General features: G+C 39.3%; 1 protein-coding gene across 1 annotated transcript; it reads left to right on the forward strand.

Moving 5' to 3' along the window:
• Positions 1-4,357: 4,357 nt before the first annotated feature.
• Tdrd15 (tudor domain containing 15) lies at positions 4,358-20,470 on the forward strand. Its single transcript, XM_040730965.1, has 4 exons — positions 4,358-10,547; positions 13,547-13,624; positions 14,291-14,402; positions 17,686-20,470. Exons 1-3 carry the CDS (start codon positions 4,358-4,360, stop codon positions 14,347-14,349), a joined length of 6,327 nt encoding a protein of 2,108 aa, XP_040586899.1. The 3' UTR covers positions 14,350-14,402; positions 17,686-20,470.
• Positions 20,471-22,361: the final 1,891 nt, after the last annotated feature.

Raw genomic sequence — 22,361 nt, forward strand, 5'->3', positions numbered from 1 at the left:
CAGAACCTTCATTCAGTGGCTGATGGAAGCAGAGGCAGACTCCCATGCCCAAGCACTGAGCTGAACTCAAGAAATCCAGTGACAGAGAGGGAGTATTGATGACCAAAGGCATTAAGACTGGGCTGGTTTAACCCCCAGAAACAGCTGACCTGACAAGAGTTAGCTCTTGAATCCCAGGCTGATGCCTGGGAATCCAGCATGGGACTCAGCAAGACCCCCTGAATGGGGGTGTCAGTGAGGAGGCCTAGATAATCTGTTGAGATCAGTATTTATCCCAGGTATACAAATGGACTTTGGACTCCCATCCAACAATGAGAAATGCACTCTCACCCTGAACTCTTGGGGAAGGGTCTAGGCCCTGCCCTGGATGAAATGACAGACTATGGACACCCCCATGGAGGGCCTCACCCTCCCTGGGGAAATGAGGGGATATTGGGAGGGGTTGGTGGGAGGGCACGGGAGGAGAGGAGGGAACGGATAGGAACTGAGAATCCATGGGACAGACGGAGGAACTGAGGTGCGCACTGAATACAAAGAGAATCTAGTCAGTGAAATTATGCTAGAAAAGTCTCCAGATCTCAAGAAACAGGCATCCAAACACATGGGGTACTTAGAAACTCAAGATAGACATGGACATAGAAAGTCTCCATGACATACTATAGTCAAATGTCAAAAACATACAGGAAAGAAACACTATAAAACCCGTGGAGGGAAAATGCCAGGCATACCCCACCTCTGTGTGTATGTGTGTGTAGGTCATGATGCTAGAAAGGTGATCGCGAGAGAGCAGGAAGATCTTGGGGAGAAGCTAAAATGGGAAGAAAAGGAATCCTGATGTGACAGTCACAGAGGGGACTATCTGAGGGAAAGCAGGAAACCAGAGGGGCTGGGGAGCATCAGGAGGCATGGGGGAGAGAGAAGAAGAAAGAAGGGAATAAACTAGGACAAAGCAGGATGACATCATCTTTGTATGCTAAGTCATGAAACGAAAATAACGGAGCAGAGACTGTAGATGAGAGGGACAGCACTTGCCTCACATGCGTTCAAGTCCTACTACTGCCAAATAATAATAGTATAAATATTAAAAAAGAAAACCACACCTTGCATAGACAAAAAGGAGTTGCTACAACATCATGTGTAACCTCTGGAACATTATGCTAAGCTAAATGAGCCTGTCATGAAATGCCACATATTGCAAGATTCCACAGAAATGAAGTATCCAGGGGAAAAGAACCTGTATGTATAGAAAATTGGGAGTTTCCAGGAATATGGTACATAATGGGGGGAGACATTGCCTAAAGGGTATGTGGTTTTCTTTGGGGTGACAAGAAGTATGGGAGCTAGCTAGAGGCAGTGATTGCATAATATCATGAATGTACTAAATCCTGGGTTCCTGTCTTAGACATGGTCGATTTTATATTATGTAAATTTCTCCTCAATAAAGTTAAGAAAACTAAAACATCCATATCCTGTTTGTTTAATGCAACTATAGTACTAATGAGTAGAAATTAAGGATCAGTTATGTGTTCATTTGGCCTTTCTGGGAGCCAATTCATAGAAGGCAAACTCAAATGAATGACATCATCTATAATGTATTCTATAGGTTCAGAAAAATTTAGTATAGAAAGAACGCTATACTAATTAAAAACAATTTCTATTTAGTGTACAAATTATATTTAGTTGCAACAATTTTATACATACTTAGCAATATACTTTGTTCTTTTTTATTCTCCCTTATAGTTCTCTGTCATTGATTTAGTTCATTCTTGATGGCTTCCTTCCCTCCCAAATAATCCTTGCTTCTGCTTTGATAACACACACACACACACACACACACACACAAGTGCATTAACATTATTCTCCAACCCTAGCGGAACTGTGATACTATAAGATTTTAATATAAAATCACTTCAAGATTTTGAGCTTTGAATTGGAATACAATTAAAAATATAGAGGCAATTGGGTTTATCAAAAGCAGAATATCAAATGTGTGCTAAGTTTTAAATTAGAGGACACAAGTCCATGTGATGAACTCATGGAGTATCTAATTTAGACTCCCTCGTATATTTTATTTGCATCTTCCTATGTTGCTTGACACATGACTGTAGAAACAGATTGGCAATTAGAATCGTATAAACTTGATATTTTCAAAATTGTGGTTTTGGGATGAAATAATAAGACACATTATGTGAACTTGTGTTCATTAGAATGATTGTATTCTTATTTGATGATTTTACAATTAAATTTTGTAAACTTGAGATTATAAGAATATCAATGAGTGCATTTTATAGATGTTTTTATATTTTTATCTTTAATGACTTTCTGCTGAAAAAAAATTGAAAAGGCCCTAACTTAATTAAACCTCTCATTTCATAGATTTGGAGTTTGATTGGAAGCGAAAACAAGTTTGTCACATTTCAGACCATTACTTGAGGTCCAAGTGAAACACTATGTCTGAATTGTGTTAACACAATGAACTTCTATCACCATAGCAAGTGATGTCCCTCAGGACTCTTACATGGAGCAACGGTTGGATCTGGAAATGACACAGCTGTTCATTGTATGAAATAATCGATTTGCTTTTGAGTTTCTAGCTTATATTTTCCTGAATGTTCTCTTCATTTTAGTTGGTCAGTAGATGCAGGAAGGTTTGGCTTTTGTCCATGACACAGGAACTTTCTTCATGATCCCATTGAGCAAGCTTTAGAGATGCAGGTGCAGGAGGCTGATGGATGTCCACAGCACAGACTGTTTTTACACTATTAAGAATGTCTTCCACAGTATGGGGTGTTGGTTGAGAATTCATCTGAGAATCACTTCTTCACACCTCTTTGTATTACATCTCCAAGGCTTTCTCCTATGGATTCCTATTACCCTCTGGAAACCATTAGCTATTACCCATGAATCTGCACATATCTTCATCTTAAACAACTTTTTCTTCAGATAAAGTAGATGTAACATGTCTGTCTACTGTTATAGTTCCACTGATTTCTTAGGGAAACACCCCACTGGGTTGAGGTATAAGTCCACAGCGATCTATTTTTGGGGTGTTATTAGCTTTAGGTGAGAGCCATGGGTAAGTCAGGCTTAGATTTCTTTTCCCCCCACTGGTGTGAAGCAGTTTTCTAAGAGCACTTGGATTGTCTGAAGGAATAATGGTCTAGAAGGACAGGCCTCTGATGTTTTAGGGATCTGTTCATATCACTTCCTTGTGTCTTTGGACTTTGATTGGATAATACTATTCACAGGATATTTACATTTGACAGAGGAGTTCCACTGGGTCCCTTTTTGAATTCCAAGCAAAGGTGGGATGCTACTTAAAGGATGGACCATCTGTCAATGGAACCCACCAACTGAGAACCAAGTTGTGGTAATAATAGTGTAATAGTATTCAGCACATGTACCACATTGAGGTACACTTCAAATTCCAAATATAGCACTGAGAGTATTTTAAACTTTGGCATATTTACTTTATCATTTTTAGAATCCTAAAAATTTGGAGATCAAAATAGAAGCAATTATTTCTTATGACTCAACATGTCTTTTCTTTTTGTGGCTAGGTCTGTGAGGGTTAGGTATGCCCAGGCTTCATTCTCTGTCCAGTATTATTTTACCTTAGTGGCATTCAGACCTCAACAGATTGCCTCCCAATCATTGAATAACATTAGGTCTGTGTAATGATATTGGTAGGGTTTAAGTACCACAAGTTAACATTAGAGAAAGAGTGCAAACTTTTTCCTTGACTTCCATCTGCTCTTGTTTTCTTCTCTCATCCCTTTGAATTGTTGGTTATTAGAAGTCCCATAGAAAAGTTGTTTTTTCCCAGGAGAATATTTACCAGGTCACTAGTGAGTCTGATTTACCTTTTCCATTATAACACATCTACTACCTAGTAGAAGTTTGATAAGTTTTCTGGTAAGTAAGGATTATCTCTGTGTATTCCAATAATTATCTATACTATCCTGTCTTGCTATTATAGTGAAATTTTCTGATGTGTAAACAGTGCCTATATCAGCAATATCTTGTTTACATCAACACCATTCTGCCTAGTGCATACAGATTTTTGCTAACATGTTTGATATGATTAAAAGAAAATGAGGGTTGGTGAGATGGCTCAGTGAATAAGGGCACATGCCACCAAGCCTGATGATTTGAGTTTGATATTCATGGGTTGTCCTCTGTGCTTCATTCACATACTATGTCATGTATGTTTCACTTCCCCCCTAATAAATGTAAAAGCAAATATGGAATTCTATTGTTGCTTTATATTTACTTACCAAATTTATATGACTCATTTTATGTAATATTTATAGCCATCTATCAGAAGCTAATTTGCACTTATTCTTTTTTTAGAAAAATGGATTCTACATCTTTATTACCAACATTTTTAGATGTGGATCTGACAGTTTTACATATCGAGTGTCTTCCCAAGGATGTTCTTGTGAAATTTCAAGGCAAAAATAATAATGAGTGTCAGTTTGACTATCACATATTGCAGAGGGAAATACAGTATATTCCCAAAGTGAAGAATACTGTGGGTGTCGATGAGTTTTGTCTGGTGGAGGAAAAAGTGACTGGAGAATGGCAGAGAGGAAGGGTTGTGGAGAAGACAAATGAACTCTACACAGTGTTGCTCATTGATCGGGGGGAAAAGCTGAGAGTGGATGGTACTCGGGTAGCCTCTGCTTGTGAAAAGTTGTTTGAACTCCCTCCCAGAGTTGTATTTGGAATTTTTGCCAACATACTCCCAGTTGGAGAGAAATGGTCACCCAAGGCTTTGCATTATTTCAAGTCACTGGTAGGAATACAGCTGAAAGTCAACATGCAAACAGTTTTGCCTCTTCAAATGATTCTTCTTGAGTCACCCAAAGTGATATCTGAGGTTCTTGAATTACAATTAGGAAGATTTATTGACAGGGATACTTTTCGTCTCATTGTGGAAATATTAAAGGAACTCCCCCAGCCAATGCCAGACTTACTACAACATAAAAAACTGGAGTCATCGTTAAGTAGTAAGAGTACTTCACTTGATGTTCAATATATCCTAGATAATTTCCAGCCATCTTTATCAGTGGGAAGTCTGGACAGCGTCAAAGTGTCGTCTGCACTGAGCCCTAGCAAATTTTATTGTCAACTACTTAAGCAGATTCCAGAGCTGGAAGACTTGACCGAGTGTATGAATTTGCATTACAACACAGTAGGACAAGAAACCAGCCCCACTTGTGATAATTTTGGACTCCTGTGTGTTGCTAAAGGGACAAATGGACGGTGGCAAAGAGGAATTCTCCAGCAGCTCTTGCCTGATAATCAAGTGAAAATTTGGTTCATGGATTATGGAAGCAGTGAGTCTATACCCTCGATTCACGTGAAGAAACTGAAACAGGATTTTATTTTTGCACCACTGTTTTCATTTCCATGTTCTCTGACATACTTACATTGTCCAGACCCAGGAGTAAGAAGACAACAACTGACTATATTTAAGCAAGCCCTGTTAGGACACATAGTGTATGCCCACATAGACTGGTTCAGTGAGGATGAACGTCTTTATTATGTGACTTTATACTCTCAAGAATCTGTAATTAATTCCAAGTGTCTTCCGAGGACTTTAGAAACACAAATACTTTGTCCTGCATTTGAGTCAAACATTTCCAATGCCTTGAGTGAGACAGGCGCTTCTGATACAGGCAGCCTTACAACTGATGGTTTTATTGGAAATTTTGAACAGTCAGTGGGTAGACTAAATGAAAAAGATGACCTAAAAGCAGGTTTTCCTATTAAAAGTGTACAAATGGAGATAGAATCTACCCACATTGCCTTTGTAGTGAATGTATTGAACCCATCAAATTTCTGGGTACGCATTAGTAAGCATCAGAACAAATTTGAAGACATAATGAAAACTATAAATACATTTTACAATGCATCTGAAAATGATGAACTAACTCTGAGAAATCCTGAACCTGGACTGCTCTGTTGTGCCAGATGTAGCAAGGACAGATGTTTCTACCGAGCCGTCATCACTGAAATGAATGATTATTGGATTAATGTTTACCTTCTGGATTATGGAAGTACTGACTCCATTCCATTTTTTGATGCAAAAGTTTTGCTTCCAGAACTTTGTGATTTGCCTCCCTTAGCCATGCACTGTTCACTTGCACATATATCCCCCGTCACAGATTTATGGGTACAGGCAGCAACAGATTATTTTAAAAAGATCGTTCTGAACAAAGCAATTTTGCTTCAAGTTAGAGCAAAAAAAGGTGACAAGTACATGGTGAATATTCAGAATATTGAAGCTCTTGAAAATATGGATGTTGTCTCTCTGATGCTACAAGCTGGATATGCAGAATCTGCAGAGGCAGCATCAGATTTCCCCAGATCTGCGGGAGACTGTTCAGTGTTACAGTTAAAATATGAAGATACACTTCATAATAAAAGTGTTCTGACCTCTGCCCCTGTCAAAAGACCTAAGCCTGAAAAGTCTCATTCCAATACACTGAAAGAAAACCTCTCATCATTACACAGGGTCATGGATCTGAAAATTTCTTTCAACTTGTGTCTTGAATCAAGCTCATCACATCCTTATAAGGAATATGTATTCAAGCCAGGAAAACTTCTCGAAGTCAACTGTTCTTATTGCCATGGTCCAGGTGACTTCTCATGCCAGCTTCTGTGTAAGTTAGGAGATTTGAAATTACTGATGGAACAAATTCAAGATTATTACAGCCTCCATCCAGAACCATATCAGACTGGGAAGGTAGCTTGTGTGGCTAAGCATTCCAGAGATGGGAAGTGGTACAGGGCTGCCATCTTGACTCAAGCATCAGAACAAGAAGTGGAACTAGTATTTGTTGACTATGGCAATCAAGAGCGAGTTTTCATTAAAGATCTCTATGCCATCAACCCGCATTTTCTTGCTTTAGAAGCCCAAGCTTTCAGATGCTGTCTCAACTATTTAGTTGAGCCCATTACTTGTAAGCTATTAGACTGGACAGCAGAAGCCTCCAGAGACTTTGGAAATTTCATTTCTTCACATGGAGGGTTACTAACTTGTATTGTGTATGCCTTAGTTCTTATACACCCTAAATGTTTGTGTAATTTAGTGGATTTACAGTCATCACGTACCAGCGCAAATGAATTTCTCCTTCGTCGTGCCTCCATCCACTACAATGTATTATCAAGGCCACTCCCATTTTCAGTTAGTCTTTACAGTTACTATTACTCTTCCTTTGATATAAAGATTGGAAGTGAAGAAGATGTGTATATATCTCATGTGTATAGTCCCAAAAAGTTCTATTGTCAGCTTTGTAGAAACAATAAAGATTTAGAGATGTTGGAGACAAGAATCACAGAGATGATTAGCCTCAAAATGTGTGCAAAGTATGATTGGAACAGAATGAGACTATGCGTCTCTAAATACATAGAGGATGGGCTCTCATACAGAGCTTTGGTGAAACCAACAGAGTCATCATCTGACCCTCGTGTTTATTTTGTGGACTATGGGAATGAGCAATTTGTAGAAGAAAATATGCTGTGTGCCATTTCTGATCAGTTTCCAGAACTGCTTTTTACACCTATGCAAGCAATTCAGTGTTTTCTGTCAGATCTTAGAGATACAGATATTCCAGGAGAAATCAATAAGTGGTTTGAAGATAGTTTCTTAGGGAGGCCCTTAAAAGCAGTGATACTGTCCAGGGAATCAGATGGGCAGCTTGGTATAGACTTATATGATGGGTATCAACATATAAATCAGACAATAAAATTACTACTTGGTATTTATGGAGAAAAACACTCTGAGCAAGCATGGTGTATGGGAAAGAATCCCAGGTTAAATCAGGCACTCACCACACCTTTGAAAGAAAACCCAGACAGCAACCATTGCAGCAAAGCAATAAATAAAACCAGGCTAGTGAAATATTCTGCAAAGAAAACAGATCAATTGATGCACCACCAAAGTATATATGTCAGGAGTTTGAAACCATCCATCTGTTATGGAGCTGAACCCATGTCAAAAAGCAAAGTGAAGGGGCCCTTTCAGTATGGACTTAAACATAAAAATGGAAAACTCACTCCTGGGTCCGCACACATTCCTGAAGAAAGTGGCATGGGCTCCAAATCACGAGAGACGGTATCAAAGTTAGTTACCAAAGACTTAAAACAGGCATCTTTCCAAACCCGGTGCACCCTTCGTAGACCTCTGGTCATGAAGGTTCCTCAACTCCACATGGGCTTGAGTAGCCAGGTTAAAGGGTCTGCATCCACTAACCACCGTCTAGACAATTTTCACATTCCACTTATTGGGAATGGAAATAAACCCAAAGGACTCACGGATGTTCTAAATGAGAGAACAAATGGCCAGAAAAAGCAGAACTCCCTGAGCCTTCTGGTGAGAGATCATGTAGAATACCCTAAGAACCGTGCCGTGTCCAGAGACACTACTAAGAAAGTGTTGCCTGAAGGGCCTTTTGAAGTGGAAGTTTTTGATCATGGTAATACTGCCATAGTAAATGGCTCTAAAGTTTATTCAATTAGCAGGGAACTCTTAACTGTGCCCCAGCTGGGAGTTTATTATTTTCTTCATAGGATAAAATGGAGTGGGCCCATCGAAATGTATAAAAGCAAAATTGCAGATTATTTTTCCCCAGGAGTAATCAACAGAATAATTTCTTGTGAATTTTTGAAGACGCATGATGAGAAGTGGGAAGTCAATATAACTTGTGGCGATAAATGTGTCATCAAGAAATTGCTGAGCTGGTCATCATGTACTAAACTACAGGAGGGGACATTGCAGACACCTTGGGTCATCTCTCACAAAGTTAGTGTCTGTGAAAACAACCACTCAAAGGCAGGAAGAGTAAATTCACATGAGGGTCTGGTGATCTTCAAACCACTCTCCCAACAGCTAGTTGAAATTCCTTCTGAACTGGTAAGGCATGGACAGCTTGAAAAAGCCAAAATGATTTACATTTCAGACACTGAAGGATTTCATGTGAAGTTACCAAAAAATCAGAAAACACCAAATTTAGCACGATTAATTCCTAAAGAAGATTATTCCTCTGTTTTATCAATGGATATTATTAAAAGGCAGTTAGAATTCTTGTCAGTATCTAGAAGAAATTTAAATTGGTACCAACCCCAAACAGAAGAGCCTTGGGTGGAAGAGAAAGTCCTTGGCTTTTTAGTAAATCGTGGACAGCATGAAGTAGTGCCTATAGGTAATACCGAGGTATTTAGTAAACTGATGAGAAATATTCCAAGACAAAGTATGCCTCATAAACAGATTTGGTTTACAGATTCCAAGAAGACGACCCTTGAGTTCATTGTGTGTTTATTTCCTCATTTGCAAATGAGCGTCATTTCTCTGAAATATTTAGATTACGCTTGGGTAGTGGAAATGTTGGTCAATAGTGTCTTGCTTTGGGGGTATTTAAATGTATCTACATCTCTGGTGGAAGAAAACAAACTGCCATCTTCAGGTACTGTTCTCAGTCTGGAGCCCCAGACTCTTCTGTCACCATGTGTAATCTGGCCATTTGTTTGGGCACCACTCCAAAATGATAGGCGGTATTGTGGCATCGCCACTGCTGTTGGTGACCCCTCAGACTTCTGTGTGCAGTTAGAGGATTTCTTTGATACAATGAAGTACCTCTTTACCTTGCTTTCTGACATACCAGAGCCCTTGCAAGTCTTGCCCCCAGAGCGCATGATTCCTGGTTTCAGTTGCGTATTCAAAAATGAGTTGGAAGGTCAGTGGAACAGAGCAGAAATTTCTGAAGTTTCAGATCAATCTTTACATCTTGTTTTGATTGACTATGAACTTTCTGTTCATAAATCTCACTCAGAAGCCACGAATCTTAAATCTGTACCTGAGAAAATTATGAGTTTGCCAAGGCTGAGCTATCCATGCAGCCTGTATGGTGTCTTACCTGCTTCAGGGAAGTTGTGGAATAGTGAAGCCAGGCTGGTTTTTCAAGATTTCCTATGCAAATCAGGCTTAGTTTTTCAGTTTAGGGAGTATGGTCCTGCAGCAGTATCGGAAGTGGATGTCATGTACAAGAGCAACAGTGTAGCAGATATGTTAGTGGTGTCTGGTCTTGCCGTGCATCACAAGGATTCCGCTGGTCCGGATGGAATTACTGCTACTGGATCTAAACTACAGAGCCAGCCCATCTACCCACTGTTGGACAAACGCTGGCACAAAAAAGAAAGTTTTAATTATAGAAAGGTAAAACAAAAGCTACAGAAGAAACCTTCAAAGAGGAGAAATGTTTCTAGGCGCCTCCTAAAGAAAAGACATGTTAGTGAAAAACTACATTCTGGAAATTTAAAACTGAGAAGAAAAGTCATTATTGGGAAACTTAACTTCCCAAGTACTATTCTGTTTGAGATATGCATAGCAGCTTTGTCTGGGGGCCTACCTGATCGTTTGGGAAACAACACAGGCTGTTTTAAAAACATTTTATCAACTGCTGGAGTCCAGGAAAAGAGTCACACAGTGGACTCAAATGCAGTCAGTGTTAATGAAAAAATTACAGCAGAACACTTGAAAAGTAAGTCGATATTTTCAAAGAAATTTCTAGTTTTAGTTCTTTATTTTTAGTGGACTATTTGTTCAGAATGGAAATAACATATTACAGAAAAAAATTCTTACCAGAGAATCCGGATAAGCTAGTCACGGTGTGTTGTGGCTGCAATCCCTGAACTTAATAGGCAGAGGTAAAAGGGTCACCTAAGGCTAACCCAGCTGCATTGTGAGTTCCAGGCCAGCTAGAGCTGCATAGAAAAGCCCTGTACAAACAAACAAACAAAAAAACAAGCAAACAGGCAAACATGGTAACTTAGGCTATAAAATGGGTTTTCAGCTTTACCATTTCTGAATGATGAATTTATTAGCTTTTCATAAAAGTAGCGATTTTAACTACCACAGGCATGTATACATGCATGACATTTTACAATGCTATCAAGAGTTTCATAAACACCCAGAGGTTGTCGGAGTTCAGACTGACAAGTCTTCCTATGTTCACCTTTGAAGAATCCATTTTTTAACATGCACATTACTTTGTAACAGATAAATTACATATCTAGGTACTTTTGAGTGTATGTCTAGCATATTGCTAAGTCAGTTAAAATTTATTAAACAAGCTTACTGAAGTGTGTTTTCTCTTAAGCCATTTAGTTGTAAAATAAACCCTGAAGTATTATTAAGATTTCACTATTTTATGTACTATTGTCTGATTTTTCTCATTTGTATTATATTAATTTTTCTCTATGTATAATTTACTGTGGGTTTTATAGGTGATGATGTCTATTTCTGAGGACTGTTTGTTCAGACTTCAAAATAATGCCTATCTTATATCCCAAATTATAGCTCACATTGTCACAGATTACACTCTTTCAGTGAGTGGGGCTATCTTATTTTTGCTGATGCACTGTTGTAACCTATTTTATTCGAATTCACATTTAGAATTGTCACGGCTGTAAAACTGGATTCTTTTAACTTTTAAATCTTGTGCTGTAATAGCAAGTGTATGTCATTGTGGGGGCAGTGGGAGGGTTGCTCCTTTCCAGGTACTGTGGTAAGAGTTGTATCTCTTCTCTCACTGAATATCTACAGCAACACCATGGTAGAAGATGGTATTGAAGTTCAGCTGGGTATCTAAACTGTACCTGCTTGAATTTCAAGTCGCTTTATTCATTTCTGTTGCTGTTTTGAAGCAAGGCTGGGGCGAATAGAAAGGGATTAAAATAGATTTAAACCTGAATGTTGAGAGAGGAATGGAGTACTGGAATAGGGGTGCTTAAGGGAAAGCATAGTTGGAGCAGGGTGTGGTGGCACATACCTGTAGTCACAGCACTTAGAAGGCAGAGGCAGGGAGCTAGCTGCAAGTTTGAGGCCATCTTGGTCCACATGGTGAATTCCTGGCCACCCAGAGGAATATAATGAGGGCATATCTCAAAAAACAAAATAAGCAGAGCAGGACAAAATATAGCATAACATATACACCCAGGTTGGGCATGGGTTTCTCAAGACACAATAGTATTTAACTATCATTGCTTATGATTCTGGTAGCTTCTGAGGATACACGGCTATGCTGGCTAGTTTTATGTCAACTTGACACAAGCTAAAGTCATAAGAGGGAACCTCAATTGAGAAAATGACTCCCTAAGCTCGGGGGGGGGGTATAGGCAAGGACAGCCTGTAGGGCATTTTCTTAATTGGTGAATGAATTGGGAGGGCCCAGCCTGTTGTGGGTGGTGCCACCTCTGGGATGGTGGTCCTGGGATCTATAAGAAAGCAGGTGAGCAAGCTATGATGAGCAAGCCAATAAGTGGTACTTCTTCATGGCCTCTGCATCAGCTCCCGCCTCCAGGTTCCTGCCCCGTTTCAGTTTCTGACTGCTTCTTGATAATAATTTAAGCACTTAGATACATACCAGGAGGCACAGGCCTGTAATCTCAGATATTTGGGAAGCTGAGGCAGGAGGATAACATGTTCAATATCAACGTGGCAACTTACTGAGACCTTGTCTCATATGAAAAGAGACCAAGTTAGTCTAGTGTAGTCCCAGCACTTAGGAGGTAGATGCAGGAGGATCAGGAGTTCAGAGTCATTCTTAGCTGTATTGTGAGTTTGACACCATTGTGGACTACTTGAGATCTTATCTCAAGCAAGCCAGCCAGCAAGCAAACAAAAAGTAGGCATGAGGAGGATCAGGGGAGCGTGTTCAGTGACCGAGCACATATGAGGTCCAGCACACAGGGGTCCTACGATGAGTCCTTAGTGCTGCAAAGGAAAAGAAGACATGCAGTTAAACTTCAGGAAGACACTTAAGTAAGTTTTCTGTCTGATGACTTCATGCATGTATCTTCCTGCCACCATGTCAAATCCCTTCCCCCAGTCCCTTTCCCACCTTCATGAAATGGCTTGTTTCCTGACCCATTAAGTTTACTCAGGGTCATCTATTTGCTACTGAGAGATTCAGGAAGACTTTTAAAAAATACTCTTGGTTTCAAGACCACTCGTGTTGCTTTGCATAGGGCATATTCCATTGACCTTCCAGCTGCATGCATTTTTAACCTTCTTTGTTTTTTCCCCATAAGAGTTTTTCAAAAAACTGGCTGTTCAACTCCCTCCTCATCTCCTAGTGCTCGTAGCATAGAGTGTGTCACTAGATGAACCAAACATTAAACTATTCCCCCCAAACGAAACCCAAATATTGAAGGCCATTCAAGGAAAAATCATATGGGTAAGACAAATATAAGAAAACAAATTTTGTGCCCTACAAATAAATTTATCTACTTGATGTGGTTATAGTTTTCAAATGAAATAAAAAAACAACAGCTTAGCACAGCTTTGATTTTGCTACTGAATTCCTGCAATAAGGGGGTCACCTCTTAATTATGCTGCTACCCCCTGTCTTGGCCTAGGATAGAATGACTTTCAGTATCTCCCTTGATTGAAAGTCTCAGTCTTTCAATTTTTGATTATTAAATAATCCAGGGACTTGAGAGATGGCTCAACCAATAAGAGCACTTGGTTCTCTTCTAGAGGATCAGAGTTTGGATCCCTGCTCACAGCTGCCTGTAACTACACCTCCAGGGAATCTGGCACCCTCTTCTGGTCTCTGTGAGTACCTGCATATATGTGTACCCCCACAGACATACACATCCATTAAAAGAAATCATTTAAAAACATGTACAGAGTTTTACTATTACTTACTATCATGGACACCTTCATGATAAAGATTCTTTTTTGAAGATGGAATTGTGATAATGAGCCATCTCTAGTTCTAACTATATAGAATATAGTAAAAAGAGCAGAATGTATACATTTTCCTAACACGGAAATCTATTACATGATCATGGTAAGATGTTTTTAGTTGGTGCATGTAATGAAGCTGTGTAACTTGTCTATTTTTTTCTTTTTTTCATTTTGTGACTTTTAAGCACATCTTTTTTTTAATTTTTCACTCTGAGAAATTGATCCAGGGGCTTTGCCCACGCAGGGCAGAACTCTGCCACTGAGGTACATAACCTCTTTTTGTTGTTTTGTTTGTTTTGAGGCACCATCTCAAGGGAACCACAGTGGCCTCAGACTCGTCCTGTGGTCCAAGCAGTCGCTGAAGTTGCCATTTTCCTCTCTCAGCTCCCGAGCACCTTGTTGCCAGCTACTTTAAGAGTTTTTTAAGTACAGACATTCTGTTTGTGGTAGCACACATAAATCTTGAGTAATCCTCAGTAAGATCCTTCATATTTTGAAGATTATAACACATAGCTCTGTTTTGTTTTTCAGTAGAAGGAGATGGAACCTCAGATCACTTATGCATCAGTTTGGCAATGAATGGTACATAGGGCTGCATGTACCTATTGTCTTGCTTTAGCTGTTCCAGAGCCAAACAAATCTGGTGAGTACAAGGTGGATGAATGTTGAAGGATGGCCTTGTTGTGTTATTTCTTCTGCACAGGGAAACTTCTCACGTAGATGTATGTTAAAGTATGCCTTTGCTGTGTTAGTTTTTTCTGCAGGACATACAGGAATAGCAGCTCACATCTGTTAAATAAGTTATCACTCCTTTCTCCCAGGGTTTCAGGTTTATTTTTGAGAGAGACTTTCAGATTTTGCTGTGCATCAGAAGGCAAATATATGTAGCTAAGCAGATCTCTGGGTCTTATTGCCTGAGTCCCTGGAGTAGACACCCTGGAGTAGGCCTAAGTGTTTGTCATCAGTGCCTAGGAGATGCTGATGGTGTGAGTCTGGGGAGCTACATCCTGAGCACCTTTCTTCATGAGAGAGGGCATCGTGGGCATCCTGACTTTACTGTGGGACAACATCTGTTCACACCTTGCACGACCATCTGATCAAGTTTGCAGAAGTCTCCTGTCCACTTGAAGTAACTTGATGGGTGGCAGTTCCTCAGGGTAGGATAAAGTGTTTACATCAACCTATAACCTGAGAACATGTGTTTAGGAAAGATGACGGGTGTGACACAGTGGCAGAAGAAATCCAATCACACATGAGGGGCTTTGCCTTCAGTCATCTAGGACCTACTTTGTTCTTAGATTATACACTACCAAAAATAGGTGAACTCCATTCCTTGGAGTTGGAGATGCCACATCATTGTCTAATGAAGTGTCTTGTTTTCTGTGAACCTAGGTCTCATTTTACTGATGTAAAATGTTTTTCTCAGTGTTGAGTCTCTTTGTACTAGTGGTTCTATTCTGTGTTTTCATGTTCCAGATTTTCCTCTGATATCTCTTTAGACAATCACATTTACTAGTGAAAGGACGTAAAAGGTGACTGGAAGTCCTTCATTTAGGAACTTCTGAATAAAGACCTCGAAAAGTCAGAGCATTTAGCTTTGGTGAATCTTCTTTGATTAGTCAGCTTCCCAAAATAAAGCTCTTATTCCTGGCTAGGATGATACAGGCTGGTCAGCCACACAGTCTGGGAGCTGAGTTGGGGAGTGGACTGAAAGTCATTATTTCAAACACAGAATTTTAGTTGGCTTTAAGTCCCTCATGCCACCCTGTTCTTGTCACACTTCTAGTGTCATCACCTGACTTCAGTCTCATTCCCTTTATAATCTTAAGTATTAGTGGGGACCAAAAGAAGCTTTTATTTGTGTGTGTCATATCCATGTTTACTATGGTAGAGAAGAAAATCCAACACTTCAAATATTTGTTAACTTGCATAGTAAAAGACATAAATGATAATCTAATTATAACAGGATTAACATTAATGTCTAAATATGTAAAAATCGGGCTGGAGAGATGGCTGGGTGATGAAGAGGGTGTATTGCTCTTTCAGAGATCCTGAGATCAATTCCCAGCATCCACATCAGCGGCTCACAAACCTTTAACTCCAGCTCCATGACCCCTGTAGACAAAATGTGCCCAGTGCACACACTTGTATCCACACTGCCTACATATACACAAATAAAAGTAAGAAAAATAAATTAAAATATCTAAAAAATAGTGACAAAGTGGCATTGTAAAATTTTGAAAGTCTCTTTCAGGTCTGGATTTAGATTGTAGCTTGGCTCCCATGCCTCCTTACATGTTCAGTCTGTTTGTATATCACACACCACATGGTTCCTGAACATGTCACAATGCTGAAGAAAATAAGAATGAAAGATGCAGGTGACATCTTACTATTATTATGAAAGCAGTCTTGTCTCACAGACATACCAGATGGTATTCAGTGACTCGATGGCTCTTAAAGATGCACTATGAAGAATACATGTGTCTTCTCCTGAGTGGTGGGTATGGTTACTTGCCTTCAGTGTTGGTAGAAGGCTTGTGAGCTGATTCACACAAGGGTTCATATAAGACTTGTGAGCTGGCTCACACCTCTTTCTTGTTCACCAAGAACTTGATGATTGTTGAGTCCTCTAAGTCTAATGTTGAGCATTCTATGTCTTAGCTGTTCTGAGATTCACCCACTGTGGGTAACACATTCCACGTGGAGAGGGCAGGTGTTAGACACTGCTATATATCCTGCTTACAACTATTTCGGTCTCCCTAGATGAGACTCAGACATTGTGGAACTAAGAAAAGCCCACACTGCTGTGTCCTGTCTGAATGTCTGCTTTACAGAAGGTGTGAGCATAACCTGACTGTTATTTTTACCCATTATGTTTTGGAAGAAGATCTTAGGTAGAAATGATAACTGATTTGGGTACCAGAATTGGGATGTTGCCTTGAGTTTTCCCTGAACATTGGGCAGGAATGGAAAAGACCTTGGAGAGGAGAGACTGAACCAGTCTCAAGGAGGCTGATAGACAGGGCTCTAAGAGTGTAGAGAGTGGGATAGGGAATCTTCATCATATGCTGTGAAATAAATTGCTGTCATCATAAAATGGAAAATTGAGAATACACAAATGAATTAAGCAGCAAGAGTAAAGAGATTTCTGAGTGGTGAATTGTAAGTATTTTCTTATGATGAAATACAGAATGAGAAAATGAAGCCTAGTATTTATTTATTTACAAAGCCATAGATGACTATGTGAAATCCATACTTCAAGATGACAAAAAATTTCTGTTTTGAAAATTTACCTTAAGGCCAAAGATTAGCTCCATGTTGTTGATAGAAAAGTCTCCTTAGGTAAAGAAGGAATTTGGGTGTGTTTATAAAACTCTTTCCTAAGACCTTAGAAATCTCTTAGATGGCTTTACACAGTCCTTTTATTGTTGATACTTGTTTGTTTGTGACAACCTGTCTCAGTCTCAGTGTAACTCTGCCCAACGAAAGGGCATGGTCACTTCAAGAGTGAGCCAACAGCAAATAAGGACTTGAGAGCTTTACCTGTGGGAACTTGGAGTGAACTGATACTCCATCCACAGAAAATTCACAAAGCTTTGAAATACATTGTGGCAAATTTTACAGACTTGATTTCAAAATAAAAGCCTCGATGAGTAAATAGGCAGAGAAGACCACTGTTATGGAAATGGGACAGGAAGGATAGTGTGGAAGATGAAACCAAGAGTTTATTAAGTAGAGCCAAGAACCCAGGGGAACAGGTCCCAGGGAGTACACTAAGGTTTAATCCTGGAGTAGCCATGTCTGTCTGTGTTCATTCCCAATGTCTGTTTTTAGAACGTGAGTGTCTGCAAGAGGTTTTTTTTTTGTGCTTGTCCCAGAATGTGTGTTGAATTGTTGCCAGACTAACATACTGTTTTGCTTTGTAGGTCCTCAGAAGAAATGTACTTGAACACGAGGAAGCCCAACCTGCACCTGGAACTGACTTATTTTTTCTTGATTATTATTTTTTATTTTTTATTTTTGGTTTTTCAAGACAGGGTTTCTCTGTATTGTTTTGGAGCCTGTCCTGGAACTCACTTGATTGTTTTAGTTCACCAATTTATTTATTTATTTAGTTTTGGGCCGGATCTTATCTAGATAATTCATGCTGGCCTCGAACCTCTATGTGGACTAGGTTGATCACAAAATCTGACCATCAATCTCAATGTTCCTGCCTCTGCCTCCTGAATGCCCGGATTACAAATATGTGCCACCATGCTGGGATAGACTTGAGGCAGTGACACAAGCCAAGACTTTATCCTAATGTCAGACTGAAATGAGACCCCAGACGCCTTTGGGACTGAGTGCAATATGGCCTGTTAAAATGATGTGGATGTTTGCTCGGTAGGCATATTGTGCCAGATTGTATCTTCCAAGGATTTCCGCGGTCTTCCCTATCTTATTTAGCCAATGTGACCTGTCCACTCCCTATCAAAAGGCAGAATGTTGTTTCCTTTCCCTTGGATCTGGGGAGGTTTATCACTGCTTGGACCAATGGTATAGTAGTATGAGTAACACCGTGTGACCTGACAAACTTGGGTCATAAGAGATATTGCTTTTGACTTATTTCTTGGAGAAACCCAACTACCTGATACAGCCAAACTCTGGAAAACCTAAGTCACATGGGTACAAGGACTTTGGTCAACAGTACCAGCCTCAGACAGTTGAGTTGCCTTTGTTGAGGTTTTGAGAATATTGTGATATATGTCAACTCCATTCTGCCCATTTCTAAGATACAGTATTGAACTTCCAGATATGAATCTTTGGGGTAGTTTTTTAACCAAGTGGGTGACTGATAAACCTCCAATGATCATAAGCTCTATTCTCACAGTACTATGAAGAGATCTGGTAATGAATAAAATATATTCAGGGAAACATCTCAGGACATCAGTTTTAGCTGCCTGGTTGTTGTCCTACTTCACTGTTTAGTTTTGAGATAGCAAGTCTGGTGTCTAAGCTCCAGATAGCTGATTTCCCACTGTGTTTGCACTGGTTTATTTGTGGTGTTTCATTTGATTGGCATTGCGTTCTTCTACTCAGTTAAAAAAACAACAAAAACTCCTCAATAAATGTGATTGTTTCAATTTGCCTCCATATTTTACACACAGTGTATGAGATAAATGCATCTTGATTTAATGAAACATGGTTACCTTTTAAAAGACTGTTTCATGTACTAAATAATGTGAAAAAACTATAGTTACCTCAGTAAACAGAGAATTATTACAACTGTTTTGATGCTTTGCCCGTTAATAAAACCTATAGTCTATTTTTATGAAAGTTAATCTGTCTCCTAATATTCCATACATATACATTGAATATCACATGAGCTCCATATGCTTTAAGATAAAGCTTGTGGATAAAAGTACAAACTTCCACATAGTTGATAAGAATGAGTCTTTAATTCTGGGGGGATTTTGCTGACATCTAGTGGTATTTGGATCTACATGTCAAAATTTCATTTAGCTCTCTATTTGTAAACCTGTTTTGCATTTTTGTGTGTATGTGTGGGTGCCCATGGAGGCCAGAAGAGAGGGAATTAGATCCTTTGGAGATGGAGATAAGGCAACTGTAAGTGCTGGGAGCTGAACTCAAGTCCCCAGAAAGAGCAGCAAATGCTCTTAACTGCCAAGCATCTTCATGGCTATATTTCCTTAATTTTATATATTTTTAATTTTAAATTAAAAGACATGGTATGTCTAAAGTGAGGCTCATCATACTTTTGAGTATGTGTATTGTAGATATGTAATTTGATATAAATGAGTAAATATTACCATCTCCCATGGGTTTTATTTTCCTTCATTTGCTTAGGTACCAACTCCTTTTCTTACTTTTTTGAGGTACATTATGACAACATCTTAGATTTGTTCCCTGTACATGTAGCTCATTCTATGAGTTAAGACACTCTATAAATATGTAAGGATAATGTGCACACTTTACTGTGTTATAGAAAAATAATATTTTCTGCATTTTAGTATATCTTCTGGAAGTCCTTCTAAGATAAATAACATATTAGTAGTTATAATATTTAACATTATGCATGTGTTTTAATTTTGTTTTCAGCACTTTTTCTGAGAGACATCTATTGGTTATCTCTTTGCCACACTGAAAACAGCTGAAGAACACATCTATGCAAATATTCCCATATGAAGGGTAATTCATCTCTCCAGAATAACTTCTTGTCAGAGAAATTGCAGGGGAAAAAGAATGTACCCATTTTAATGGATGCTAGCACATTCCCTTCAAGCACAGCTGAACTGTCCATAGGTAGATATGCAATCCCATTTCGTTTGTAACACTAATGTTTTGTTCCAGCTTGATTGAGGGAAGTTAGCAAGCATAGATCTGTAATATGAGCGATGTGATGGATGGATGTATACATCATGAGTTGATTATCCTGCTGAAGTGGATTAACATATTCCCCACTTCCTACATCAGTATTAGATTTTTAAATCACAAACATTTTTGCCTAGATGAGAGGTATAAAATGACTATTTTGAGTTTCCCGATTGCTGGAGAATTTTTAGCAACTTATTCTGTGGGTTTTTATTTTCGACTCTGAATGTATTATTGTTCAGGTTTTCTATGATATTCATCATCCAGTGTACAGATATTTTGTGCAAAGTTCTTAATAAAGGTTCAGATGGTCCTGTAATTAATCGTGCCAATTTTAAATATTGTGACCCTTGATTTTCATGTGTAATCTCTTGTGGGGGAGTTACATGGAGTGCAGTCTTCCAAGCTCCCGTCTTTGTTTCACATCAAAATCTTGATTCAGATGGAGGGTTTTTTTCAATGAACTTAAAAAACTAAAGTATAATGTGCACACCAAAAGTGTATTATTAAATGGTTATCTTAAAAAAGAACCTGCCTGAGTCATCACCAACTGGCTACTCAGAAGGAATCCTGCTGCTTCTGACTACTCTTGCTGCAGTTCCTGATGATTAAAAGCTACTGTGATGTCTATGGTAATTGCCACCCTCCTCAGCTCCTCCTCCTTTTTCTCCTCTCCTTCCTCTTTCCCTCCCATCCTTCCTCTCCTCCCCATCTCCCTTCCCTCCTCCACCTCCTCCTCTCCCTCCTCCTGTTTTGCCTCTTAAACCTTATGGCTAACAAAGTAGTTCAACTCAGTGGTGATAAACTTTGGTTAAGTTAATTTATACAGTATTTATATATTTACAAGGTTTTCTTATATAAATCTGACTGGCTACCTACAAGTCTTGGCTTTACAGGTATGTGCCACTGTACTGGCTAATACGTTTTTTAAACCATTTTTAAAAATATTTATTTATTTTACACCCAGACCACAGTTTCCCTTCCCTCCTATCTTCCCAGTCCCTCCCTACATTCCCCTGCCACCCATCATCCAGAACTCCTCCATTTCTATTCTGAATCCCATGGATATCAACAAAACATGAAATGTCAAGTTGCAGTAAGACTAGGTACCTCCTCTACTATTAAGGTTCAACAAGGCAACCCAGTATGAGGGACAGGGACCCCAAAAACCAGCAAAAGAGTCAGAGACAGCTCCTGCTCCCACTGTTAGGAGTCCCACAAGAGAAGCAAACTACATAACTGTAACATATATGCAGAGTGCCTAGGTCAGTTCCATGCAGGCTTCCTGGTTGTTGGTTTAGTCTCTGTGAACGCCTATGAGCCCAGGTTTGTAGACTCTGTGGGTTTTCTTGTGGTATCATTGACCCCTCTGGCTCCTACAACCCTCCTCCTCCTTTTCAGTAGGATTACCCTAGCTCAGCATAATGTTTGACTGTGGGTTTCTGCATCTGTTTCCACCAGTTGCTAGATGAAACCTCTCTGATGACTACTGGGCTATTCAGCAACCTTTGAGTATAGCAGACTATCATTAGACATCATGACACTGACAGTTTTTCTTTCTCTTATCATGTTTGGTTCTATCCTAGGTCTCTGGCCATCCAGGCTCTAGGTCCTGGTGCTCCAGGCAGTGTCAGGAGTGGACTCACTCTCATGACAGGGGTCTTAGACAGACTGTAGGTTGCAGTTTTGTGGCTGGTGTTAGTCTTGCCTGGTCACAGATGGTGGCTATTTGAGGCTATGCATCCTCTTTTGCTAGGAGTCTTGGATGGAGTCTTCTTTGTTGATTTCTGGGAGATTCCCTTGCATCAGTTAAACCTCATTTTATTGGTATTTAAAAATTTTCCCAAATTTGCTAAGGAAAGGTGGCAAAATTGTAAATCACAAGATGTACTATGTGATATGGATTCTAGTAAGTTCTAGAAATGCTCTGCACAATATGATGACAGTGAAGTCATAATATGTCCTTGAATTTGTTAAGACAGTTTGCCTTCAATATTGTTGTCAGGAAAAAGTAAAAGGTGCTATGTGAGGTAAGGGACATGTTGATTAACTGTCATCATATTGTGCAGAACATTTCTAGAACTTGCTAGTAGTTTAACTATCTAAACCTCTCCTTTCACTGTTGCCAATACTCCTCCATCATTCTTCATTTATAGTTTCTCTTCCTGTTGTGAGCAGTCCATTCCCTTTCCCTGCTACATGGTATTCCATCCAGTGACATGACTCCCAG

This window comes from Mesocricetus auratus, unplaced genomic scaffold (genome assembly GCF_017639785.1).
Source record: "Mesocricetus auratus isolate SY011 unplaced genomic scaffold, BCM_Maur_2.0 Super-Scaffold_100024, whole genome shotgun sequence".
Taxonomy (NCBI): domain Eukaryota; kingdom Metazoa; phylum Chordata; class Mammalia; order Rodentia; family Cricetidae; genus Mesocricetus; species Mesocricetus auratus.

Coding starts and splice junctions, on each gene's coding strand:
- Tdrd15 (XM_040730965.1), top strand. CDS start 4,358: ATGGATTCTACATCTTTATTACCAACATTTTTAGATGTGGATCTGACA. Junction 10,548..13,546: donor TACAGCAGAACACTTGAAAA/GTAAGTCGATAT, acceptor GTTCTCTTCTAG/AGGATCAGAGTTTGGATCCC. Junction 13,625..14,290: donor GGCACCCTCTTCTGGTCTCT/GTGAGTACCTGC, acceptor TTTGTTTTTCAG/TAGAAGGAGATGGAACCTCA.